At 43.2% G+C, this 21,508-nt stretch overlaps 1 protein-coding gene across 1 annotated transcript in view; it reads left to right on the plus strand.

Annotated features, from left to right (window-relative positions):
• The window catches only part of kif1aa (kinesin family member 1Aa), a 237,111-nt gene that overhangs the window by 144,982 nt on the left and 70,621 nt on the right, over positions 1–21,508 (plus strand). The window contains 1 exon segment of the mRNA XM_034180686.1: positions 8,929–8,955. Within this exon segment, the coding sequence (XP_034036577.1) occupies positions 8,929–8,955 (27 nt within the window).

Consider the following 21,508-nt stretch of genomic DNA (forward strand, 5'->3'; position numbering starts at 1 on the left):
TTCCACATGTACTTCTGAAGTCCAAAAATTACCATTGTTTAATCTTTTTAGGCCAAATGAAGGAAAAAAAAACAGTTTATCATCCTTGACATGAGAAAAATGTGATGAGGGAGGGTGGATTTTTCTTTTTCTTTCTTAGAAACAGAACAAACAATACAATAAAATTTTGAGGCTGGGAAATGGAACTTCAGGGAAGTGGCTTCAGCTTCTTGGCTTTCAATCTGTATCACAATAAACGCCATTGTCCTCGGGTCTGTGGTTGTCTGGGTCCAACTCGGTAAACTTCGGCCGTCTTCAGCCAAAGCACACTCGCCACCTAGCGGACATACCATAATAAAAAAAATACAAAATAAAATTGATGTGGGCTGATTTTGGCATGCGGGCGGGGATGATAAACTAATGCTTTGGGGTTTTTTTAATGGGGCCTTGCCTATAGGACATCTCAAACAGCAACTTGGGGTTTTATTTTTATTGTTTATCATCATCATCATCATCACACCTTCATATTCTATGTACTGCTTCAGCTCTAATGCATCGCCATTACTCAACTGTGATGAGTTTCCATTAACCTGCAGTGCTGACCGGCTTACACAACTCAAACATGATGATGCTATTTTTACCCTCAGCACCCTCAGACTGCCCTTCATACTTAATTATTTTCACATTTTAATTAAAGGTTTTAACTGAGAGTGTCCTCCAAAATTAAGTAGATGGTGTCACTGCTGGAAGTGTATGGATGGGCATCCGGTGTAAAACTTGTGCCAAATACCTTTGATTGTATATAAAATAAACCAAATGAAGTACACTCCAAAAAAATTACTTGCTCAGTGAACATAATAAAATTATGTAAGGCATTTCCACCCAGGGTAAAAGGCGTTAACTTAGCGAGAAACAATTTTGCTGAGTGACCTAAGTGTAAATTTGTTGGGCCAACATGATGAATTTGCGTTACTGTTACCTAATTACCATGGTTTGGGCCAACTAGATATATAAGGGTAATTCTAATCTAATTACATTTATTCCACAAATCTGATTGGTTAATCGTGTGTGATTTCAGACCATAAATTTCGAGCAGACGGTGGCAAAATATTTGACCATTTCACATTTGATGTATAACTCTCTGACCGTGTTGCTGCGCAGGTGCCAATAAATGGTGCTTTGAGCTGAGAGCGACAGAAACCAAGTAGCAACTATGATGCCAAAATACGTGGATTTAATGGATTTAACTGGATTGATTGATGGATTTAACTCAATGCATCTGACAAGATGGAGAAATCTGTGGGTCTACTGACAGAATTTCCAGCTTGGCATGAAGACACTGTGGCTACGGTAATCTTTGATGAGCCGACCACACCCTTTCACAATGATTTGCCGACCAAATTACTTACACCGCCGTCACACATAACCAGAATTACGCCAAATGGTGTCAGAATCATACTCGGACTGGTAATCTGTGATTTTGGGCATTTGCCCGGTGGGCTGCTGCACGTTTAGATGTGCGTGGGCCGGCCCTCCCATATTTATAGAGATTGTGGAAGTATACAGTGTTCTCAAACTGCGAGCTGCTGTCAACACGAGGAAAGTCCGTGATCGGTGAAGCTACAGCATTTAATCGGCGCAGCTGCAGAGCCACTTCCTGAATTTGTGTCAAAATAAAAGTTCTGTAGTGATTCATACACGGCGCAGTCTTATTCTAGGTTTCAGTTTTGTTTCCGTTTGATCACACAACGGAGACTTACATCGAGCACAATGATTGACATGACCAACAGCCAATGACAATTGGAGAAGCATACAGGGTGGCCAATCAGATTGCAGGAAGAGCAGGCGGCCGCTCCGCCCCTGTGAATGGACTGACTCCTCAGCGCCTGGACTTCTCTCCGCTCTCCTACTGATTACAAGGTTGGAATCGTTTCTTTTATCCTAATTAACCGTGCTTTACTTTTGTTAATCTTTAAATGCAACAGCTACGGACTTCAGCTCCTTAACTTGCTGCTGTGTGAATCCTAGCAGTGGTTACACATTACCTCTCTCTCTCTCTCTCTCTCTCTCTCACTCACACACATACTTTGGAGACACAAAAACTTTTTTTCCGCTTGTGTGCTGCTTTTGCTTCCGTTTTGTCAGACCCGGCGCCAGAAAAAAAAAAAATTGAGATATATATATATATATATATATATATATATATATATATATATATATATACGAGGTCTGTCCATAAAGTATAGGTCCTTTTAATTTTTTTCAAAACTATATGGATTTCATTCATATGTTTTAACGTCAGACATGCTTGAACCCTCGTGCGCATGCGTGAGTTTTTCCACGCCTGTCGGTGACGTCATTCGCCTGTGAGCACTCCTTGTGGGAGGAGTCGTCCAGCCCCTCGTCGGAATTCCTTTGTCTGAGAAGTTGCTGAGAGACTGGCGCTTTGTTTGATCAAAATTTTTTCTAAACCTGTGAGACACATCGAAGTGGACACGGTTCGAAAAATTAAGCTGGTTTTCAGTGAAAATTTTAACATCTGCTGAGAGATTTTGAGGTGATACTGTCGCTTTAAGGACTTCCCACGGAGCGAGACGTCGCGCAGCACTCTCAGGCGCCATCATCAGCCTGTTTCAAGCTGAAAACCTCCACATTTCAGGCTCTATTGATCCAGGACGTCGTGAGAGAACAGAGAAGTTTCAGAAGAAGTCAGTTTCAGCATTTTATCCGGATATTCCACTGTTAAAGGAGATTTTTTAATGAAAGACGTGTGGGCGGATTGCAGCGTCGGCTCGCAACCGCCGCGACGCTCCGCCACAGGAAAAACACCTCTGTTGGAAGCCTTAAGGACAAGTTGGAACATGTCCAGCTGTTAAACAATTTCTCATATACTCACTCCACTGAAAGCCATCAAAAGCCGCCTGGATTTTACAAATGGTTATCAACACGGAGGTGTTTTTCCTGTGCCGCCGCACCGCGTCGGCTGCGTCCCGTCCGCACGTCTTTCATTAAAAAAATCTCCTTTAACAGTGGAATATCCGGATAAAATGCTGAAACCGACTTCTTCTGAAACGTCTCTGTTCTCTCATGACGTCCTGGATCAATAGAGCCTGAAATGTGGAGGTTTTCAGCTTGAAACAGGCTGATGATGGCGCCTGAGAGCGCTGCGCGACGTCTCGCACCGTGGGAAGTCCTTAAAGCGACAGTATCACCTAAAAATCTCTCATCAGACGTTAAAATTTTCACTGAAAACCAGCTTAATTTTTCGAACCGTGTCCACTTCGATGTGTCTCACAGGTTTAGAAAAAATTTTGATCAAACAAAGCGCCAGTCTCTCAGCAACTTCTCAGACAAAGGAATTCCGACGAGGGGCTGGACGACTCCTCCCACAAGGAGTGCTCACAGGCGAATGACGTCACCGACAGGCGTGGAAAAACTCACGCATGCGCACGAGGGTTCAAGCATGTCTGACGTAAAAACATATGAATGAAATCCATATAGTTTTTGAAAAAAATAAAAAGGACCTATACTTTATGGACAGACCTCGTATATATATATATATTAAGGGGGCGAGGGGTTTATCATCACTCCCCCCCCAAAAAAAAGTGCGCACCGGAGGAGACGTGCGCTCCTGGAAAGCTTGTGTATTTACGCTGCACCGTTGTAAGAGACTGGCTAAGAGTGAAGAGTGATGACAGTATTTTTTAAAATTATTATTTGAATGTATAGATGCTCACTCAAGTGATCTCCTGCATTCCACACAGAGCCGGTGTTCTGTCGAGATGAGGTGTGCCAACGTTCGACACTCTGAGCTGTGACGTACCTTCGCATTGTCAAATAGGAACGGCGCGTCGGGCCAAAACACGGAAGACTCGTGGCAGAAACCACTGATCTCTACAAAATGGATTGGACCAATCCAATTGGTGCAGAAACCACTGATCTGTACAAAACATTAATGTGTGACAGGACTGCTCATTTATGGAGCGGTTTTCTGAAGAAAAATCATTGGAAATGTTTTTTTGTTGTTGTTACCTCAACATTTCTGATTACTGTTAAAAAGTTTAGAACACTTGTAATTAAAATAAGTAATTAAATCAATAAATGGTTCTTTAGAAACCTTTCATCTGTATTAAAACCACCTGTTATTTCAGATTAGATAATTTCTTGTTCAGACATTTATTTTTAGACAAATAAAATAACATGGAAGCTTGTATATTTTTTTAAGTCTGGTAGATTATTTATATCTTATTTCAACCAGAAAAACAAATACTAAATAAATACAAATGTTTATTATAAATGCAAAAGGAAATAATTGAACAAGGACTGCAGCGTGATTGTAAAGTAGGATTTCTGTGACATAAACCTCATGATGTTTTATATATATATATATATATATATATATATATATATATATATATATATATAGTCATTTAAACTTGTAATTTTGTCAAAATATGTAATTGCCTTTAATGTTATCAGGATGCCGCCTCGTGACGCCGGGAACGCGTTTTGTACTATGATCAAGGTGAAATGACAGTGAAAGTGTGCGTTCATGGCGTTTAGGTGTATAGTATTTGTTCATTGGGGGTTCGGTATGGATGGGTGGGTGTGCGTGTTTGGGGGTGGATTCGTCGGGCCAATAGTGGGCTGGTCCAGAGGAAAAATGCCAGGGCCGAAATTTGTTCCCAGTCCGACCCTGGTCAGAATGACAAATTGGCCCACATCTGAAAAGTGTCGGGTTTCAGTTTCAAAACGTTCTGACAGTCTGCGAAAGTCCACACAGTTAGACCCAGTCAGCCGGCTGTCCCGAGTGTGTTTCACATGTTCAAAACACTCCAGGCGCCGTCGAGGTGGGACACCTATCTGACGGTGGTCTGAGCACCATGTGACTGCAATTTACATATTCTGAAGGCAGCATAAACAGGATCCAAAACAATTTGAGCACGTATGAGAGAACCTTGAGGTGGATCTGGTATGCCCCCCCCCCCATTTAATTCTGTTGGATATATGACGTGGAACTGTTTTGCCATGAGATATGAAACATGAATCTCACCTCCAGGAGCATTTTGCAGCGCAGTGCATCAGGAGCCAGGATCACAGCCTGCGTTGGAATGTTGCAAACAACGACGGCGTAAATAAATCCCATGGAATAATCCAACCAGAAATCACGATGTAGAGTTGCATTGTGGGGGGAGAAAAAAGAAAGTTTGCTGGAAAGGCTGCGTCTGACGAATAGTGGGAAAGCTCCCTGCAAACATTTAAGCAAAGGTGTCCTTTGACTCTCAGCAAAGGTTTGCTGCGTGTGCGCGCATATGCACGTGGGCACACAAGCATTGAAGTTTAGCTAGCAGTAAAATTCAACATCAAATGTTGTCCAGTGGCCGATAGCTGAGCACATGCATGCACATGTAGAGGCTTATTCAGCCGTTATGAAAACACACACACTGAGCGATTATTTCCTCATGTCAGCACCTCTATGGGCACACACGTACGTGTGGTCAGTGAGCTGGGAAAAAGAGGACGAGCAAAGGAGTGATTGAATGGGAGTGGGTGACCGCACGGATGGACACATATGGCGTGAGCCTGGTCCATACGTTGGTTGTTATTTGATGTCCAGTAGAGGTACTGTGCAAAGGGAGGAGCACAGCGCTCCCGTCCACGCCGGCTCCATGTTTGCCATCCAGACATTTGGACATCGGGCAGTCTTCAGCACCTTTTATGGCTGTCTGACAGCAGTCTGTGTCGTCTACATATGCTTTGGATGCGATCTGACAGGTGTGGACGATTCAGACTGGCTGTGTTCTGACATGGCTGACTACGCCTCTTTTCCTCCTGACTGCATCCGGATTATGACCATTTTTGCCATGTCGGCCTGCTTCCTGCACATTCGGGTTATGTGTGATGGGGGCTTTGCAGAAAAATAAATCGTGCAAACGATGGAATTGGATTAGAATGTGAATAATCCTGTTGCGTTTGATGATTTGGGGACGTTCATGCTGGATTATGGTCGCAAATATCCATTTTACCTACTTAGGTTCATGTAACATAAAAACCAACAACACCCATGTTGTTTTTTTTTATGTATCCCAAGAGAAAATTAAGAAACGGAAATACAAATTAGTAGAGGAACAATCCTAATGGGCACTGACACCTTCATGGGGATCAAGTTTTCAGATTTCAGATTGGGTTTGGTTGCCTGAGGAATTCTCAACAAATATCAATCAATCAATCAATCAATTTTTTTTTTATATAGCGCCAAATCACAACAAACAGTTGCCCCAAGGCGCTTTATATTGTAAGGCAAGGCCATACAATAATGATGTAAAACCCCAACGGTCAAAACGACCCCCTGTGAGCAAGCACTTGGCTACAGTGGGAAGGAAAAACTCCCTTTTAACAGGAAGAAACCTCCAGCAGAACCAGGCTCAGGGAGGGGCAGTCTTCTGCTGGACTGGTTGGGGCTGAGGGAGAGAACCAGGAAAAAGATATGCTGTGGAGGGGAGCAGAGATCGATCACTAATGATTAAATGCAGAGTGGTGCATACAGAGCAAAAAGAGAAAGAAACAGTGCATCATGGGAATGCCCCAGCAGTCTACGTCTATAGCAGCATAACTAAGGGATGGTTCAGGGTCACCTGATCCAGCCCTAACTATAAGCTTTAGCAAAAAGGAAAGTTTTAAGCCTAATCTTAAAAGTAGAGAGGGTGTCTGTCTCCCTGATCTGAATTGGGAGCTGGTTCCACAGGAGAGGAGCCTGAAAGCTGAAGGCTCTGCCTCCCATTCTACTCTTACAAACCCTAATATGACTTGGATGTACCTTTTCCAAGTGGTGCATTATTTGGTTGTGGCCAAAATGGGGTCAAAATACAAAATTGCACGAATCCTGTTGTAAAATATACTAAATTACTTGTTTTGTCATACAAAATACAAATGTGTATAATTTTTCCTCCTCTGAACTTACTGACTGAGAATGATGAAAGGTCAATGCACTTTTGGTCAAGTGTCACATTTATCTGTATTTTAAAATTGTGTGATTTGATTGATTTTAGTGTCTAATCATATGTTTTCAGACTTATTTAGTTAAGCTACTGACAAAAACCAAAATGTCAGACCTGACCTTCAAATGTCAAAGTGGCCGCCAAAATAAATGTTTTGCGGGAACAATCATCAAAGTTTGTGACTCCTTGAGTGTGGACATTAGGCTTGGGCTACAAATCTACAACACAAAATATGAAGGAAAAAGAGCATGTGACCAAACACACAGTAGGACGTGATTGGCTTCAGTCACTTTGGGTCAGTGTCTGCAGGTGGCCTGCAGACAATAGTGTTGTGGCTGGGGTGCCTGGCGTGCTTGGCTGGCTTTTGTTTGTCTTCTGTTTTTCTGTCTTTTGTTTTTCCTTCCAGGTGGCACGCGTTTAGGACTGAGTGGCTGTGTGGCTGAGTTATCAGGACCTCACCCTGATCACCTGAGGCTGATCATGTGCAGCTCGTCAGGACTCACAGCTGTGGTGCATCTACACGGATTGGAGCATGGTGGCATTTAAGTCTGGAGTACACAGTGTGTATTTGCCAGAGACTCGACCTTGTGACCAGACGGGTGAGATCGTCGTCTTGAGAGCCATCTCATCATTATGGATGCAGAGAACGTCCAGGTTTGATGCCATGGTCTGTGAAAGAGGAGGGGGTGAGGTCTCACGCTCGTCAGCACACTTCCTGAGGTACGTCAGGTTTTGTGACTAACATTTGTACAGTCAGTAAATGTGGTGTCCCTCACACCTTATTATATTGAGCTGTTATGTTAGTCGTTTAATCAGCTTCCACTGCAGTGAGTAATGTGAACGGGGTGTTCCATGCTTGCAGGGTGGGAAGCTGATTAGTGATTAAGCCAGGAAGTGTTTGCTGTTTGTGTACACCTTTGAGCGGTCTCTCTGTGTGTGGAGTGTGGACTCACATGATGATTTCTTCTTTCACAGACTCGGTTTGTCGCGGCCACCTGGGGGGTGTCGGCGGGGTCCTTGGGTCCGAATTGTTTCTGGCTCCGGACCGTTTGTGCAGCTGGGAGTGCACACCGTATATCCACCTCGCCAGTCCGCGCACTAATTTGTTATACTTTGCACCGCACTGTTATGTCATTAAATTTTGTTATCCTTTGTACCGTGCTCTGCTTATTTCATACTGGGTCCTTCAAAACGCTGGTCGGTTCTCCGTCCTGCGTCCGACACATAACAAATAGTACCTTTAAGACACCTTGATGGGGGATTTTTGTTTGACAGTAACAAGTGTTTCTTCAAGCAGTTAGTTAAATTCATTTTATGTGCGTTGGTGTGTCAAACGGTATAACAGCAATAAGTTTAGTAGTTGCACATCATGAATCCTCATGTTGTGTTATTACACAGTGTGCAGTGATCTGTACAAACAGATGTCTTTGAGTTTTGTTCATGTCTGTTGGTCAGTTTTTTCCCCCTAATTGTCCATATGAAAACTGTATCATACTGCTTGGTTTTGTTTGTTAAGATTTTGCTGTTGCTTGATGCTATGTTTTTGCATTATAACCCAACATTTTGACTTAACTCATTGCTTAAATAACTCTGCTTATACGTGCACTCTCCACAGAGTGGATCAGTGTCAGCAGCACCATCAGCCAGACCTGGTTTTCTGGGCTTAAACCCTGAACCAACCAGGAGCTTTGTGTCACACTGAGCAATGGCCACAACATGACCAGTCTTACTGCTGCACTCTCCAGCTTGTCAGCGCAAATCCTCTGAACGCTGTTCGGGTATTAGAGGATGAAATACGGTCCTTTGGGATCAGTACCGGACCAGGCTAAACTCCAGTGGTGATTCTGCTCAGTCTTGGCTGTGACTGACATAAAGGTCTATGTGGTACATGCTACAGTTCTCTTCCTCCAGCCCACTAATGAATGTTGTTTTTTGTTGTTTTATTTTGCAGACAGTTTCTTGATTCGGACATGCCTAGGTATATATTTTGTCTTTCTTGTTGTGTTCTTTAGTTAGACATATCCTCATCATCTTCCTGTCTCTGCTTTTCACCCTCCAGTGGTTTTTTTTTTTTTTCCACTGTCACTGTCAGCAGTTCATCAGTGCCACTGTGTTTTCTTCCCCCCCCCTGAGAGATAAGATAGTTGTGCTGTTCCCATGCTGTCTGATGTGTTTGAGCTGCTGTCAGGCTGTGGCTTTTGGTGATGGACAGAGTCTGCTGGCTTCACATTCTCGGTCGGGTGGCTGTGTCTTTGCAGGAACTGTCATGTGGAAAGTTTCACACTTTGTGTTTTCACTTCAGTAGTCACTGAACTATCAACAATAGCAACTTATGTTTTTAAAGAAACTGAGCAGGTCAGTTGCAAGTCTAAAGCCCGTCTCCCAGTGCAGATTTTGGCACAATTTATTAATTGCGGTATAAATTTGTGTGTCATATTATTTAGTATACAGCAGGTTAGTCCAGACTACAAGGTAGTTTGAATACACAGCATGACGAGAGACCTCCTAGGCTTCGCCTCGTTGAATGGAACATTCCAGCTTTCACAAATTAAATATTCGTTCCATTGACAGAATGAAAAAACATTCATTATTTATTTTACACTCAACAAAAATATAAACGCAACACTTTTGGTTTTGCTCCCATTTTGTATGAGATGAACTCAAAGATCTAAAACTTTTTCTACATACACAATATCACCATTTCCCTCAAAATATTGTTCACAAACCGTCTAAATCTGTGATAGTGAGCACTTCTTCTCCTTTGCTGAGATAATCCATCCCACCTCACAGGTGTGCCATATCAAGATGCTGATTAGACACCATGATTAGTGCACAGGTGTGCCTTAGACTGCCCACAATAAAAGGGCCACTCTGAAAGGTGTAGTTTTGTTTTAATAGGGGGGGGATACCAGTCAGTATCTGGTGTGACCACCATTTGCCTCATGCAGTGCAACACATCTCCTTCGCATAGAGTTGATCAGGTTGTCAATTGTGGCCTGTTTAATGTTGGTCCACTCCTCTTCAATGGCTGTGCGAAGTTGCTGGATATTGGCAGGAACTGGTACACGCTGTCGTATACGGCTGTCCAGAGCATCCCAAACAATGCTCAATGGGTGACATGTCCGATGAGTATGCCGGCCATGCAAGAACTGGGACATTTTCAGCTTCCAGAATTGTGTACAGATCCTTGCAACATGGGGCCGTGCATTATCCTGCTGCAACAATGAGGTGATGTTCTTGGATGTATGGCACAACAATGGGCCTCAGGATCTCGTCACGGTATCTCTGTGCATTCAAAATGCCATCAATAAAATGCACCTGTGTTCTTCGTCCATAACAGACGCCTGCCCATACCATAACCCCACCGCCACCATGGGCCACTCGATCCACACATTGACATCATAAAACCGCTCACCCACACGACGCCACACACACTGTCCTGCCATCTGCCCTGGACAGTGTGAACCGGGATTCATCCGTGAAGAGAACACCTCTCCAATGTGCCAAACGCCAGCGAATGTGAGCATTTACCCACTCAGTCAGTTACGACGACGAACTGGAGTCAGGTCCGAGACCCCGATGAGGACGACGAGCATGCAGATGAGCTTCCCTGAGACGGTTTCTGACAGTTTGTGCAGAAATTCTTTGGTTATGCAAACAATTGATTCAGTAGCTGTCCCAGTGGGCTGGTCTCAGACGATCTTGGAGGTGAATATGCTGGATGTGGAGGTCCTGGGCTGGTGTGGTTACACGTGGTCTGCGTTGTGAGGCTGGTTGGATGTACTGCCAAATTCTCTGAAACGCCTTGGAGACGGCTTATGGTAGAGAAATGAACATTCAATAGACAAGCAAACAACTCTGGTTGACATTCCTGCTGTCAGCATGCCAATTGCACGCTCCCTCAAATCTTGCGACATCTGTGGCATTGCGCTGTGTGATAAAACTGCACCTTTCAGAGTGGCCTTTATTGTGGGCAGTCTAAGGCACACCTGTGCACTAATCATGGTGTCTAATCAGCATCTTGATATGGCACACCTGTGAGGTGGGATCGATTATCTCAGCAAAGGAGAAGTGCCCACTATCACAGATTTAGACTGGTTTGAGAACAATATTTGAGGGAAATGGTGATATTGTCTATGTGGAAAAAGTTTTAGATCTTTGAGTTCATCTCATACAAAATGGGAGCAAAACCAAAAGTGTTGCGTTTATATTTTTGTTGAGTGTAATAAGACCTTGTTGTACGCTGTGAAATTTCTGCTAACAGCAGAAGAACAATGATTGTGTTACCCGAGCAGCGTAACTTCAGTCTTCATTTCGAAGGCAGTAAAATTGTAGGAGTACATGGAAACATATTACAAAAAGGAAATTACTTTCTTGCAATGTAACCAAACAGTAAAAGTATTTGTGATGCCACTTTCAGTCACATATCAGCAGAAATACACTGTAGCAAACGCTGTTTGGTGTCAGGCTGAGCGGAGGCGAGGCTGGACACAAATGTAGGCTCTCAAACAGGTCGTATGATTAAAAGGACGGTCTTCAATACAGGCAAGGGTTTGGTATACAGGAAGACAGTCCGCAGAGCAAAAGTACTAGGCAGGGGCGAGACAGGACATGGTCATAAACAAGCAGGGTCAGTACACAACAAACTGAGTTATCAGAGCTGAGGCTAAAGACAGGAAATGCAAAACAGGACTGTGACAGAGTGCTGTAAGTGATCAGAATCAACAAACGAGCAACGAGGGAGTGAACAATGCAGTTAAATAGGGAAGGGCGTTGACAGGAAAACAGATGCACGTGAGGAAGAAGGATCTGGAAAAGGGGGCATGGCTGACAGATGAGGAACAGGTGCAAGAAAGTGAGGGAAGAAAAATGCAATGCAGACAAAACCAAGATAACTAAGTGACTGGAAAATAACAGTAGGAAATGTGACGTGCTTAAGGCAGACAATAATTAAAGTGCGCAAAACTAGGAGATTAATAATAATAAACAAAACTGGAACAGAACTGACACTGAATAAAGTATAAAATAAATACAATGACCAGTAATAAGAAGGCAATACAAGATAACTAATAAATAGAGAATGTAATAAATCACAAACAGAACATAATCAGATACAAAACACTGAAGATAAACAACACTGAACTGAAAATACAATACAGAGAACCAAGAATACAATAAAGAACCAAAACCAGAATAATACATGAACTGGAATAATCAACTATAAAGTCAAGATCAAAGCAAATGCAAAGAAAAGAAAAGGGGACAAAATACCAACTGGGACCGAAACAGGACCGAGACATAACATTTGGTCAGTTATCACAGCGCTGTATTTTCTTTTTTTGAGAAGATACATTTGTCTGCTTGTTGATTTTAGACATTTCACGCTCCATTTACAAGACAGTGATTGTGTCTGGTAATTAGGATGTGTGGGTTCAAATCACGTGAATGTTGTAGGGTTTTTTTTTTTAACCAGGGTTATTTAACTGCGGAGTTCTGGATTGCGTTCCCCTTTATGTATTATTTATATCAACCCAGTGATATTCACTAATTATACATCTGGTTTATACACTCAACAAAAATATAAACGCAACACTTTTGGTTTTGCTCCCATTTTGTATGAGATGAATTCAAAGATCTAAAACTTTTTCCACATACACAATATCACCATTTCCCTAAAATATTGTTCACAAACCAGTCTAAATCTGTGATAGTGAGCATTTCTCCTTTGCTGAGATAATCCATCCCACCTCACAGGTGTGCCATATCAAGATGCTGATTAGACACCATGATTAGTGCACAGGTGTGCCTTAGACTGCCCACAATAAAAGGCCACTCTGAAAGGTGCAGTTTTATCACACAGCACAATGCCACAGATGTCGCAAGATTTGAGGGAGCGTGCAGTTGGCATGCTGACAGCAGGAATGTCAACCAGAGCTGTTGCTCGTGTATTGAATGTTCATTTCTCTACCATAAGCTGTCTCCAAAGGCGTTTCAGAGAATTTGGCAGTACATTCAACCAGCCTCACAACCGCAGACCACGTGTAACCACACCAGCCCAGGACCTCCACATCCAACATGTTCACCTCCAAGATCGTCTGAGACCAGCCACTCGGACAGCTGCTGAAACAATCGGTTTGCATAACCAATGAATTTCTGCACAAACTGTCAGAAACCGTCTCAGGGAAGCTCATCTGCATGCTCGTCGTCCTCATTGGGGTCTCGACCTGACTCCAGTTCGTCGTCGTAACCGACTTGAGTGGGCAAATGCTCACATTCGCTGGCATTTGGCACGTTGGAGAGGTGTTCTCTTCATTGATGAATCCCAGTTCACACTGTTCAGGGCAGATGGCAGACAGCGTGTGTGGCGTCGTGTGGGTGAGCGGTTTTCTGATGTCAGTGTTGTGGATCGGTTATGGTATGGGCAGGTGTCTGTTATGGACGAAGAACACAGGTGCATTTTATTGATGGCATTTTGAATGCACAGAGATACCGTGATGAGATCCTGAGGCCCATTGTTGTGCCATACATCCAAGAACATCACCTCATGTTGCAGCAGGATAATGCACGGCCCCATGTTGCAAGGATCTGTACACAATTCTTGGAAGCTGAAAATGTCCCAGTTCTTGCATGGCCGGCATACTCACCGGACATGTCACCCATTGAGTATGTTTGGGATGCTGACTGGTATCCCCCTCAATAAAACAAAACTGCACCTTTCAGAGTGGCCTTTTATTGTGGGCAGTCTAAGGCACACCTGTGCACTAATCATGGTGTCTAATCAGCATCTTGATATGGCACACCTGTGAGGTGGGATGGATTATCTCAGCAAAGGAGAAGTGCTCACTATCACAGATTTAGACTGGTTTGTGAACAATATTTGAGGGAAATGGTGATATTGTGTATGTGGAAAAAGTTTTAGATCTTTGAGTTCACCTCATACAAAATGGGAGCAAAACCAAGGGAGCAAAACCAAAAGTGTTGCGTATTTGTATTTTTGTTGAGTGTATTTAATTTTCCTCCAAATCAGCAGTGCGATGTGGTGCAGCTCGTCCCATGGAACACAATGCGAGTGATGCAGCAGCGTGAGCTCGACAGACACCATAGTGTGCACGAACCGGCGCAATGTTTCGTGGTGCGCTAATTTCGAACTGTTTTGCCGTTTTCGTCCACACGTCGTCCACACTTTGCACTATGTGTGAAGGGGCCATAAACCCGAGCGTTTGGCTGTTTGTTTTCTTCTTGGTAGCACATGACTCATGTTCAAAGTCATTTGAGTTAAAAGCGAACATCTGAACCCCACAAGGAGTCCATTCAGCCAATTTGTTTTCATTGCATTCAGAAATATTTAGTTTTCTGAACTGTCAAACGCTCTCCAAACGTACAATCCACAGCAGTGTTCATACATCATGCTGAATAAAGTTCCTGACAAAGACAACCTCAGCCACATGGCCGACACATTCTCTCATTCTTACTTCATTTACATCTTTACTGCTGACTTCTTCTTTCTCACATACGAGGGCTGTCAATAAAGTAACGGTCCTTTTTATTTTTTCAAAAACTATATGGATTTCATTCATATGTTTTTACGTCAGACATGCTTGAACCCTCGTGCGCATGCGTGAGTTTTTCCACGCCTGTCGGTGACGTCATTCGCCTGTGAGCACTCCTTGTGGGGGAGTCGTCCAGCCCCTCGTCGGAATTCCTTTGTCTGAGAAGTTGCTGAGAGACTGGCGCTTTGTTTGATCAAAATTTTTTCTAAACCTGTGAGACACATCGAAGTGGACACGGTTCGAAAAATTAAGCTGGTTTCAGTGAAAATTTTAACGGCTGATGAGAGATTTTGAGGTGATTCTGTCGCTTTAAGGACTTCCCACGGTGCGAGACGTCGCTCAGCGCTCTCAGCCGCCGTCGTCAGCCTGTTCAAGCTGAAAACCTCCACATTTCAGGCTCTATTGATCCAGGACGTCGTGAGAGAACAGAGAAGTTTCAGAAGAAGTCGGTTTCAGCATTTTATCCGGATAGTCTACTGTTAAAGGAGATTTTTTTTAATGAAAGACGTGCGGACGGGGCCGCGCGTCGGGACGCAGCCGCCGCGACGCTCCGCCACAGGAAAACACCTCTGTTGAAAGCCTTAAGGACAAGTTGGAACATGTCCTGCCTGTTAAACAATTTCTCATATACTCACTCCACTGAAAGCCATCAAAAGCCGCCTGGATTTTACAAATGGTTATCAACACGGAGGTGTTTTTCCTGTGCCGCCGCACCGCGTCGGCTGCGTCCCGACGCGCGGATCCGTCCGCACGTCTTTCATTAAAAAAAATCTCCTTTAACAGTGGAATATCCGGATAAAATGCTGAAAGCGACTTCTTCTGAAACTTCTCTGTTCTCTCACGACGTCCTGGATCAATAGAGCCTGAAATGTGGAGGTTTTCAGCTTGAACAGGCTGACGACGGCGGCTGAGAGCGCTGAGCGACGTCTCGCACTGTGGGAAGTCCTTAAAGCGACAGAATCACCTCAAATCTCTCATCAGCCGTTAAAATTTTCACTGAAAACCAGCTTAATTTTCGAACCGTGTCCACTTCGATGTGTCTCACAGGTTTAGAAAAAATTTTGATCAAACAAAGCACCAGTCTATCAGCAACTTCTAAGACAAAGGAATTCCGACGAGGGCTGGACGACTCCTCCCACAAGGAGTGCTCACAGGCGAGCTATTTAGAATAGATTTGTATACTGTATAATGTGTTCATTGTATTTATTGAGAAAAAAGAGTGTGTGTCCCCACTATGCCACATTTTAGGGAATTGCTGGCATTCATTTTTGCCAGGAAAAAATTTCAGTTGGATGAAAATTTATTGCTTTAACCCATGCTGTAATGTGCATCATATGACAGATACATTGTCAGTCCATCTTATGAAGGAGAACATATATCTAATATGTTATTATGGATGGAGCAGCCCTTTCAGACCAGCTGCCCTGCGTGTCAGTGCGTCACATAGCTGCAGATCAGCGCGCGCATCTGAACGGCCTGTTACAGCTGTAATACGCATCATATGGCAGATATTTTGTCAGTTCATCTTATGTGGCAGAACATGTATCTGTAATATTATGTTATCATGGCTGTAACAGCCCATTCAGGCTGGTTGCACTGTGAGTCAGGGCATGTAACACACAATGGACAATTTTCAAGATTGTCCATTGTGTGTGATTCTTGCACCACAATTGTGTGTGATTCTTGTGCCACCATCTTGAAACCGAGACTTCTGATTCGTGAGCCTCTCGCCCGTGTGTTTGGCGTCATTAGAAACACCTGCTTAGCTGTCAGATATCCAGGGAGTGAAACAGCCACTGGAAGCAGTTGTTATTGTTAACCCACAAGGAATAATGTGTGATGAATATCGATCTAAAACCCCGGTCACAAGGCACTAAGAAGGATACTGAAGACAAAATGAAACAAGGAATCTGGACTTACGTTGACTTTCAGAGACATCATTTAACCATCGTCCAGCTTCGTTCCTGTCCAACTTCGTCCAACCTCCCAAGTCCGACGTCTTGCACGAATATTGGACACCACACACACACGCAAATGGTTGTGCGCACAGCCGTCTGTGGCGCACAGCCTCTGCAGTCAAAGATGGCATGCGAACAGCTGTTTGTGTGTGTGTACAATGTTTGTGCAAGAGGTCGGACTTGGGAGGTTGGATGAAGTTGGACGACAGTCAAACGGAACACCGACGGTATGGGAATTACGCAAATGATGAAGAACCGTCAAGACAGAAAGCAAAACGGAATATGGATGACTTGAAATTGTCATCGGGATTTGTACAGGAATGAAGCTGGATGAAGGTTAAATGATGTCTCTGAAAGTCAACGTAAGCCCAGATTTATTGTTTCGCTTTGGCTTCAATGTCCGTCGATAGTGCCGTGTGACCGGGGCATCGCTGCTAGGAAAGTTCAACGACCAAAATACCAACATTCTGGACGCAATGAATATCTTTTCACTATTATTTGATTTCGTTGTGTGACTGACATTGTTATTCAAGCATTTAAATGGCTATTCCTACCTTCACACAACTCCAACCACACGAGAAAGTTCCTTGACAGTTCTTGTTATTGATCAAAACCGCATCTCCCTAAGTGGACAGAGTTGAGATGTCATCACGTATGCGAGTAGGCGCTGTCTAGCTGGATCTTGAAAATCCCCCATTACAAAGTCCAGATACTATGTCATGTGAAGCATTAAGTGATTGGCAGGACACACGTGAACTACAGTGTCGTCATATCACAGAGCTAATATCCTGGAGAGGGGAAAGCTGTGAGGCTGTATCATCTGATGGCCTCACAGCTTGTGCAGTTTTGACCATGTTTACTCAAAGAATTGTGGCAACAAAGTGACACATAATATAACTGAATAGATTTTAAGTTCTACAATTTTGATGAAAAAGTATTGACTATATTTACTAAACCTAAACAACAAAAATAAAGTACATGTTAATAAAGCAACAGTTGGAATGTGTTGGATTTGGTAAATAGCATGCCAAATGATGAGTGATATTACCAAAAAAAAATTTAGTAAATCCTAGTCAGTTTCACAAGGAAAGCTGATTCATATTTGCTAAGTATCTGAGCAAAAATAATTTAGCTTCACTAAATATCTGGGGGGAACGGATTCATACGTACTGATAATCTAGGTGAGATTGACATATATTTATTAATTATATGGGTGAAATTGATGATTGGATTAAGTAAATAAAGTAAATGATATCAACTCATTCTAGTACAAAAGTAAGTAATGCTGCATTTACACATAACAATGACAAGTCACAAATGCCAGGAAGTATACATTCTTGGCTGCTGATGACAAATGTGATGATTTGAGGCAGAGGCGTCAGGTGTCCTCAGGAACTGCTGCAACCCGTTACCACACATTACGATTAATGACACGTGTTGCTGGCGAATTATCAGGAACCATTACGCACGGTCAAGATGCGCAGAACAGCGCATCGTTACGTTCTGTCACGTTGTGAGTGTTTCGAATTGTCTCCACACACACACCCATATTCATCCTACCATCAGCTGCTAAACAATTCAGATTGCTTCAGTTTGCTCCTCAAAATCTAGATTAATCCACAGCAGAAGAACTTTGTGATTGCATGCTTAGTTGGGCTCTGTGCCATGGAGTGGCACAGAAAGGAGGAGGACAGAGAGCCAGATGTGTGGCTCCACGCGGCTCTTGTCTCGCTCATTTTCCCAAACATCAGGCGCAGCAGCAGGTGAAACACCTGCAGGAGCGCACTGATGAGCATTGGAATTAACCTTTTAGATGACTTGGCATCACTGTAGTTCTTCAGCATAATGCAGCAATGAAACTGAATGCGGTTTAGCAGGGTTTAATTGTGCGTACATCAGAGAAGAACGCTGTCACACTCTATTAAGGATCACCACTAATCAAGACGGATCAACACACTCATTTGTGACCTCCACGACATGAGGTGAAATGAGGCTGGTGCGGGACATTCGTGGAAGATTTTTTTAACAGCCAAAAACATGCTCCATGAAAATCACAGCATGCGCTCTACCACACCTCCCCCCTTGGTTTCCTTCCACCCAGACTTCGGGTGGCAATTGGACCGCACTCACACGCCATTCGTGTGCATTCTTGATATTCTTACTGCATTCTGACAGCATTCTGGGTATTCGTACTGTGTTCAACTACATTTGAACTGCATTCATAAACATATGCATGGGATGTGCATGAATCATTCAAGGCAGGATCCGTTCACATTCTAAGGAGTTGAACAACATTCGTACACGGCTGTCTGAGTGTTTGTCCCTCCTGACTGCACCTCCACGTTTAGCTTTTTTCCCCATTCTGGCTGATTCGGCTTGGTTCATGCTCATTGATGCTCAGTGTGACAGAACCCTTAGTGAAATTGTCAGAAAATACAAATACACTAATATATGAGGTCTGTTAGAAAAGTTTCCGACCTTTTTTTTTTTTTTCAAAAACTATATGGATTTGAATCATGTGCGCTTGCATCAGCCAAGCTTGAACCTTCGTGCGCATGTGTGAGTTTTTTCACACCTGTCGGTTGCGTCATTCGCCTGTGGGCAGGCTTTGAGTGAGCACTGGTCCACACCCCTCGTCGGATTTTCATTGTCAGGGAAATGTCTGAGGGACTGCCGCTTTGCTCCATGAAAATTTTTTCAGAAACTGTGTGAGACAGCCAGGTGGAAACCATTCGGAAAATTCAGATGGCTTTCGGTGACGATCGGCGTCACACAGAGTAAGGAGGATTACAACCGGATTAAAGACGGCCCACAGCGGCAGAGGGCGCACCGCGCTTCGAACGGCCATCGAGAGGCTGAAACGACCAGATCATTTCCAAAGTGAAGGCTGTGTTGATCCGGGACGTCGTGTGACTACCAGAGAAATCGCAGAAAATGTGGACATCAGCACTTTTGTGGCACATTCCACTGTTACAGGAGATTTTGTAATGAAAGACGTGCGGAGGAATTCACGCATCGGGACGGAGCCGCTCATGGCACACAACAAAAAACACCTCCGTGTTGGAAGTCTCACAGGACATGTTATGGCATGCCCAGCTGTTACACAATTTCTCGGATACTCATTTGACTGAAAAGCCACCGAAAGCTGTCTGAATTTTCTGAATGGTTTTCAACACGGAGGTATTTTGAATGGTCTGGGTTTAACAACATTTTTCTGTATTTCTCTTTTATTTTTTTCTTGTCTTCTAACTGTTCAGGGCCTCCAGAGAAGAATCGCTGTTACGATTGTACATGAATCAGGAGGTGATATGGAATGGAATGAAGTCCGTGAGCTTGTTGTGGGTAAGTTCAAGGTTTTTGGGGTGTTTGTTTAAACTTTCATTGCGGGTAAACAAAATAAAGTTTTAAAGAAGTTGAATTGTGTTGTGTATGAGCCCTCCTTACTGTGGAGCCTGTGCTCTCCTAGGACGTCTCCGCAACACGCCTGAAGCTGATGAGACCATCATTGACCCCAGTATTCTTTCACTTAATATCCTGTCTGCTGGGTATGTCAGACCCACACAAGATGACAGGTATGTACTTTTGAAGGCATGTGATGGAAAATCTTTGATTTGCGGCAGCATTGCTTTGCAAATAAAGACCACCAGCAGAACAAGCCATATTTTCTATGTTACACTGGCTGTCACCATCATGAGAAAGGTCTTGTGTAGACCCACAAACACTGTGTGTATGGTTGTGGTGGGTTAACTGAATGAGAGAACTTTCCAAATATATATATATAATGGACTCTATTTTAGCATCAGACCCTAAATAGACTCCTGTGGTGGACACAAGTACTTTTTGGGTCTCTCCCAGCACACGTTGCTAGTTAAACAGCAGCAAATACTGCTGCAAAGTTGGGCACTGTCTGCAAATGAGTTGATTTACCTTGTTAATTTTTGATGGATGCTTTGCAGTCCAAATATGACATTGATCAATCAGAGTGACACCTGTTTCTTCCCATTAAACTTACGTAAGTGCATCAGACCCACACTGCTGTGGTATCAAGGAAGCAGACACAAGTGAAATGAATAGTGGCTTGTTACAAAGTGACTTGTCAGAGTGCACAGCAGACATTCCTTTGAAAATTTTGAAGGATTTTTTTTTTTTTCCTCCATCCTCCTTCTCCATTATTTTCTTTGCTGACATAGGCAATAATACACCATCATATTAAATAACACAGTTCCAGGTAACTGGCAATGGTATGTGCAGGTGAAGCTGCTTGTGTAAGGTATATCTGATGGTTGCACTCTTTTTGCAGTGCGAGACAGCACTGGGCTTTAGATCTGGTTTGAGTAACCTACATTACTAATTGTTTATGATGGAGAACACAAAAATGGCTCATAGGCAAAAGGACGGCATATGTCATCAGTGCACCACAACTGCTGAAATGTAAATATATTTGTGGTGGACATGACTAGATTATTGTCATCATTTGGACAAAAAATTGTTTTCGTCCTCCAGCTTTGTATTAAAATCAACCCACATTATTTTCACTGCTCAAATTTGATTAGGAGATTGTATCTAAATAAAGACTGCAGTATAGTTGTGTTACAGTAACACAAAGTATTCTGGGACAACTGCAGTGATAAATAATTTGTCTAGTTATTGTGTTATTTGGAATGATTTGTTCTGGTTCTTGTGGTGAGCGTGTTAAAGCTTGTTGAAGTTATGGCCATTGATTGTGATGTCAAAATTAAGGAGAAACATGCAGCTATGATCAAACTATGATTGAAGGGGTGTTACAAGTGGTTTGGTTCAAAACTACTTGTGAACGTACAGGTGCCACCTAATGTTGCCAGTTTTTTAACTGTACACTATTCCAGTCACTTTATTATGCCGCTCAGTGTGTGTTGTTCCAGCTTGCATTTTTTTACTCCTTGGTAACGTGCTGTAATATCTCAGAGGTGTCTTTGCACAGCTTGCACCTTGGGTCCTATCTGGTGTTTTAGAGACTTACATCTCCTGATCATGCATTGTGAGG

This window comes from Thalassophryne amazonica, chromosome 10 (assembly GCF_902500255.1).
Source record: "Thalassophryne amazonica chromosome 10, fThaAma1.1, whole genome shotgun sequence".
Lineage (NCBI taxonomy): Eukaryota > Metazoa > Chordata > Actinopteri > Batrachoidiformes > Batrachoididae > Thalassophryne > Thalassophryne amazonica.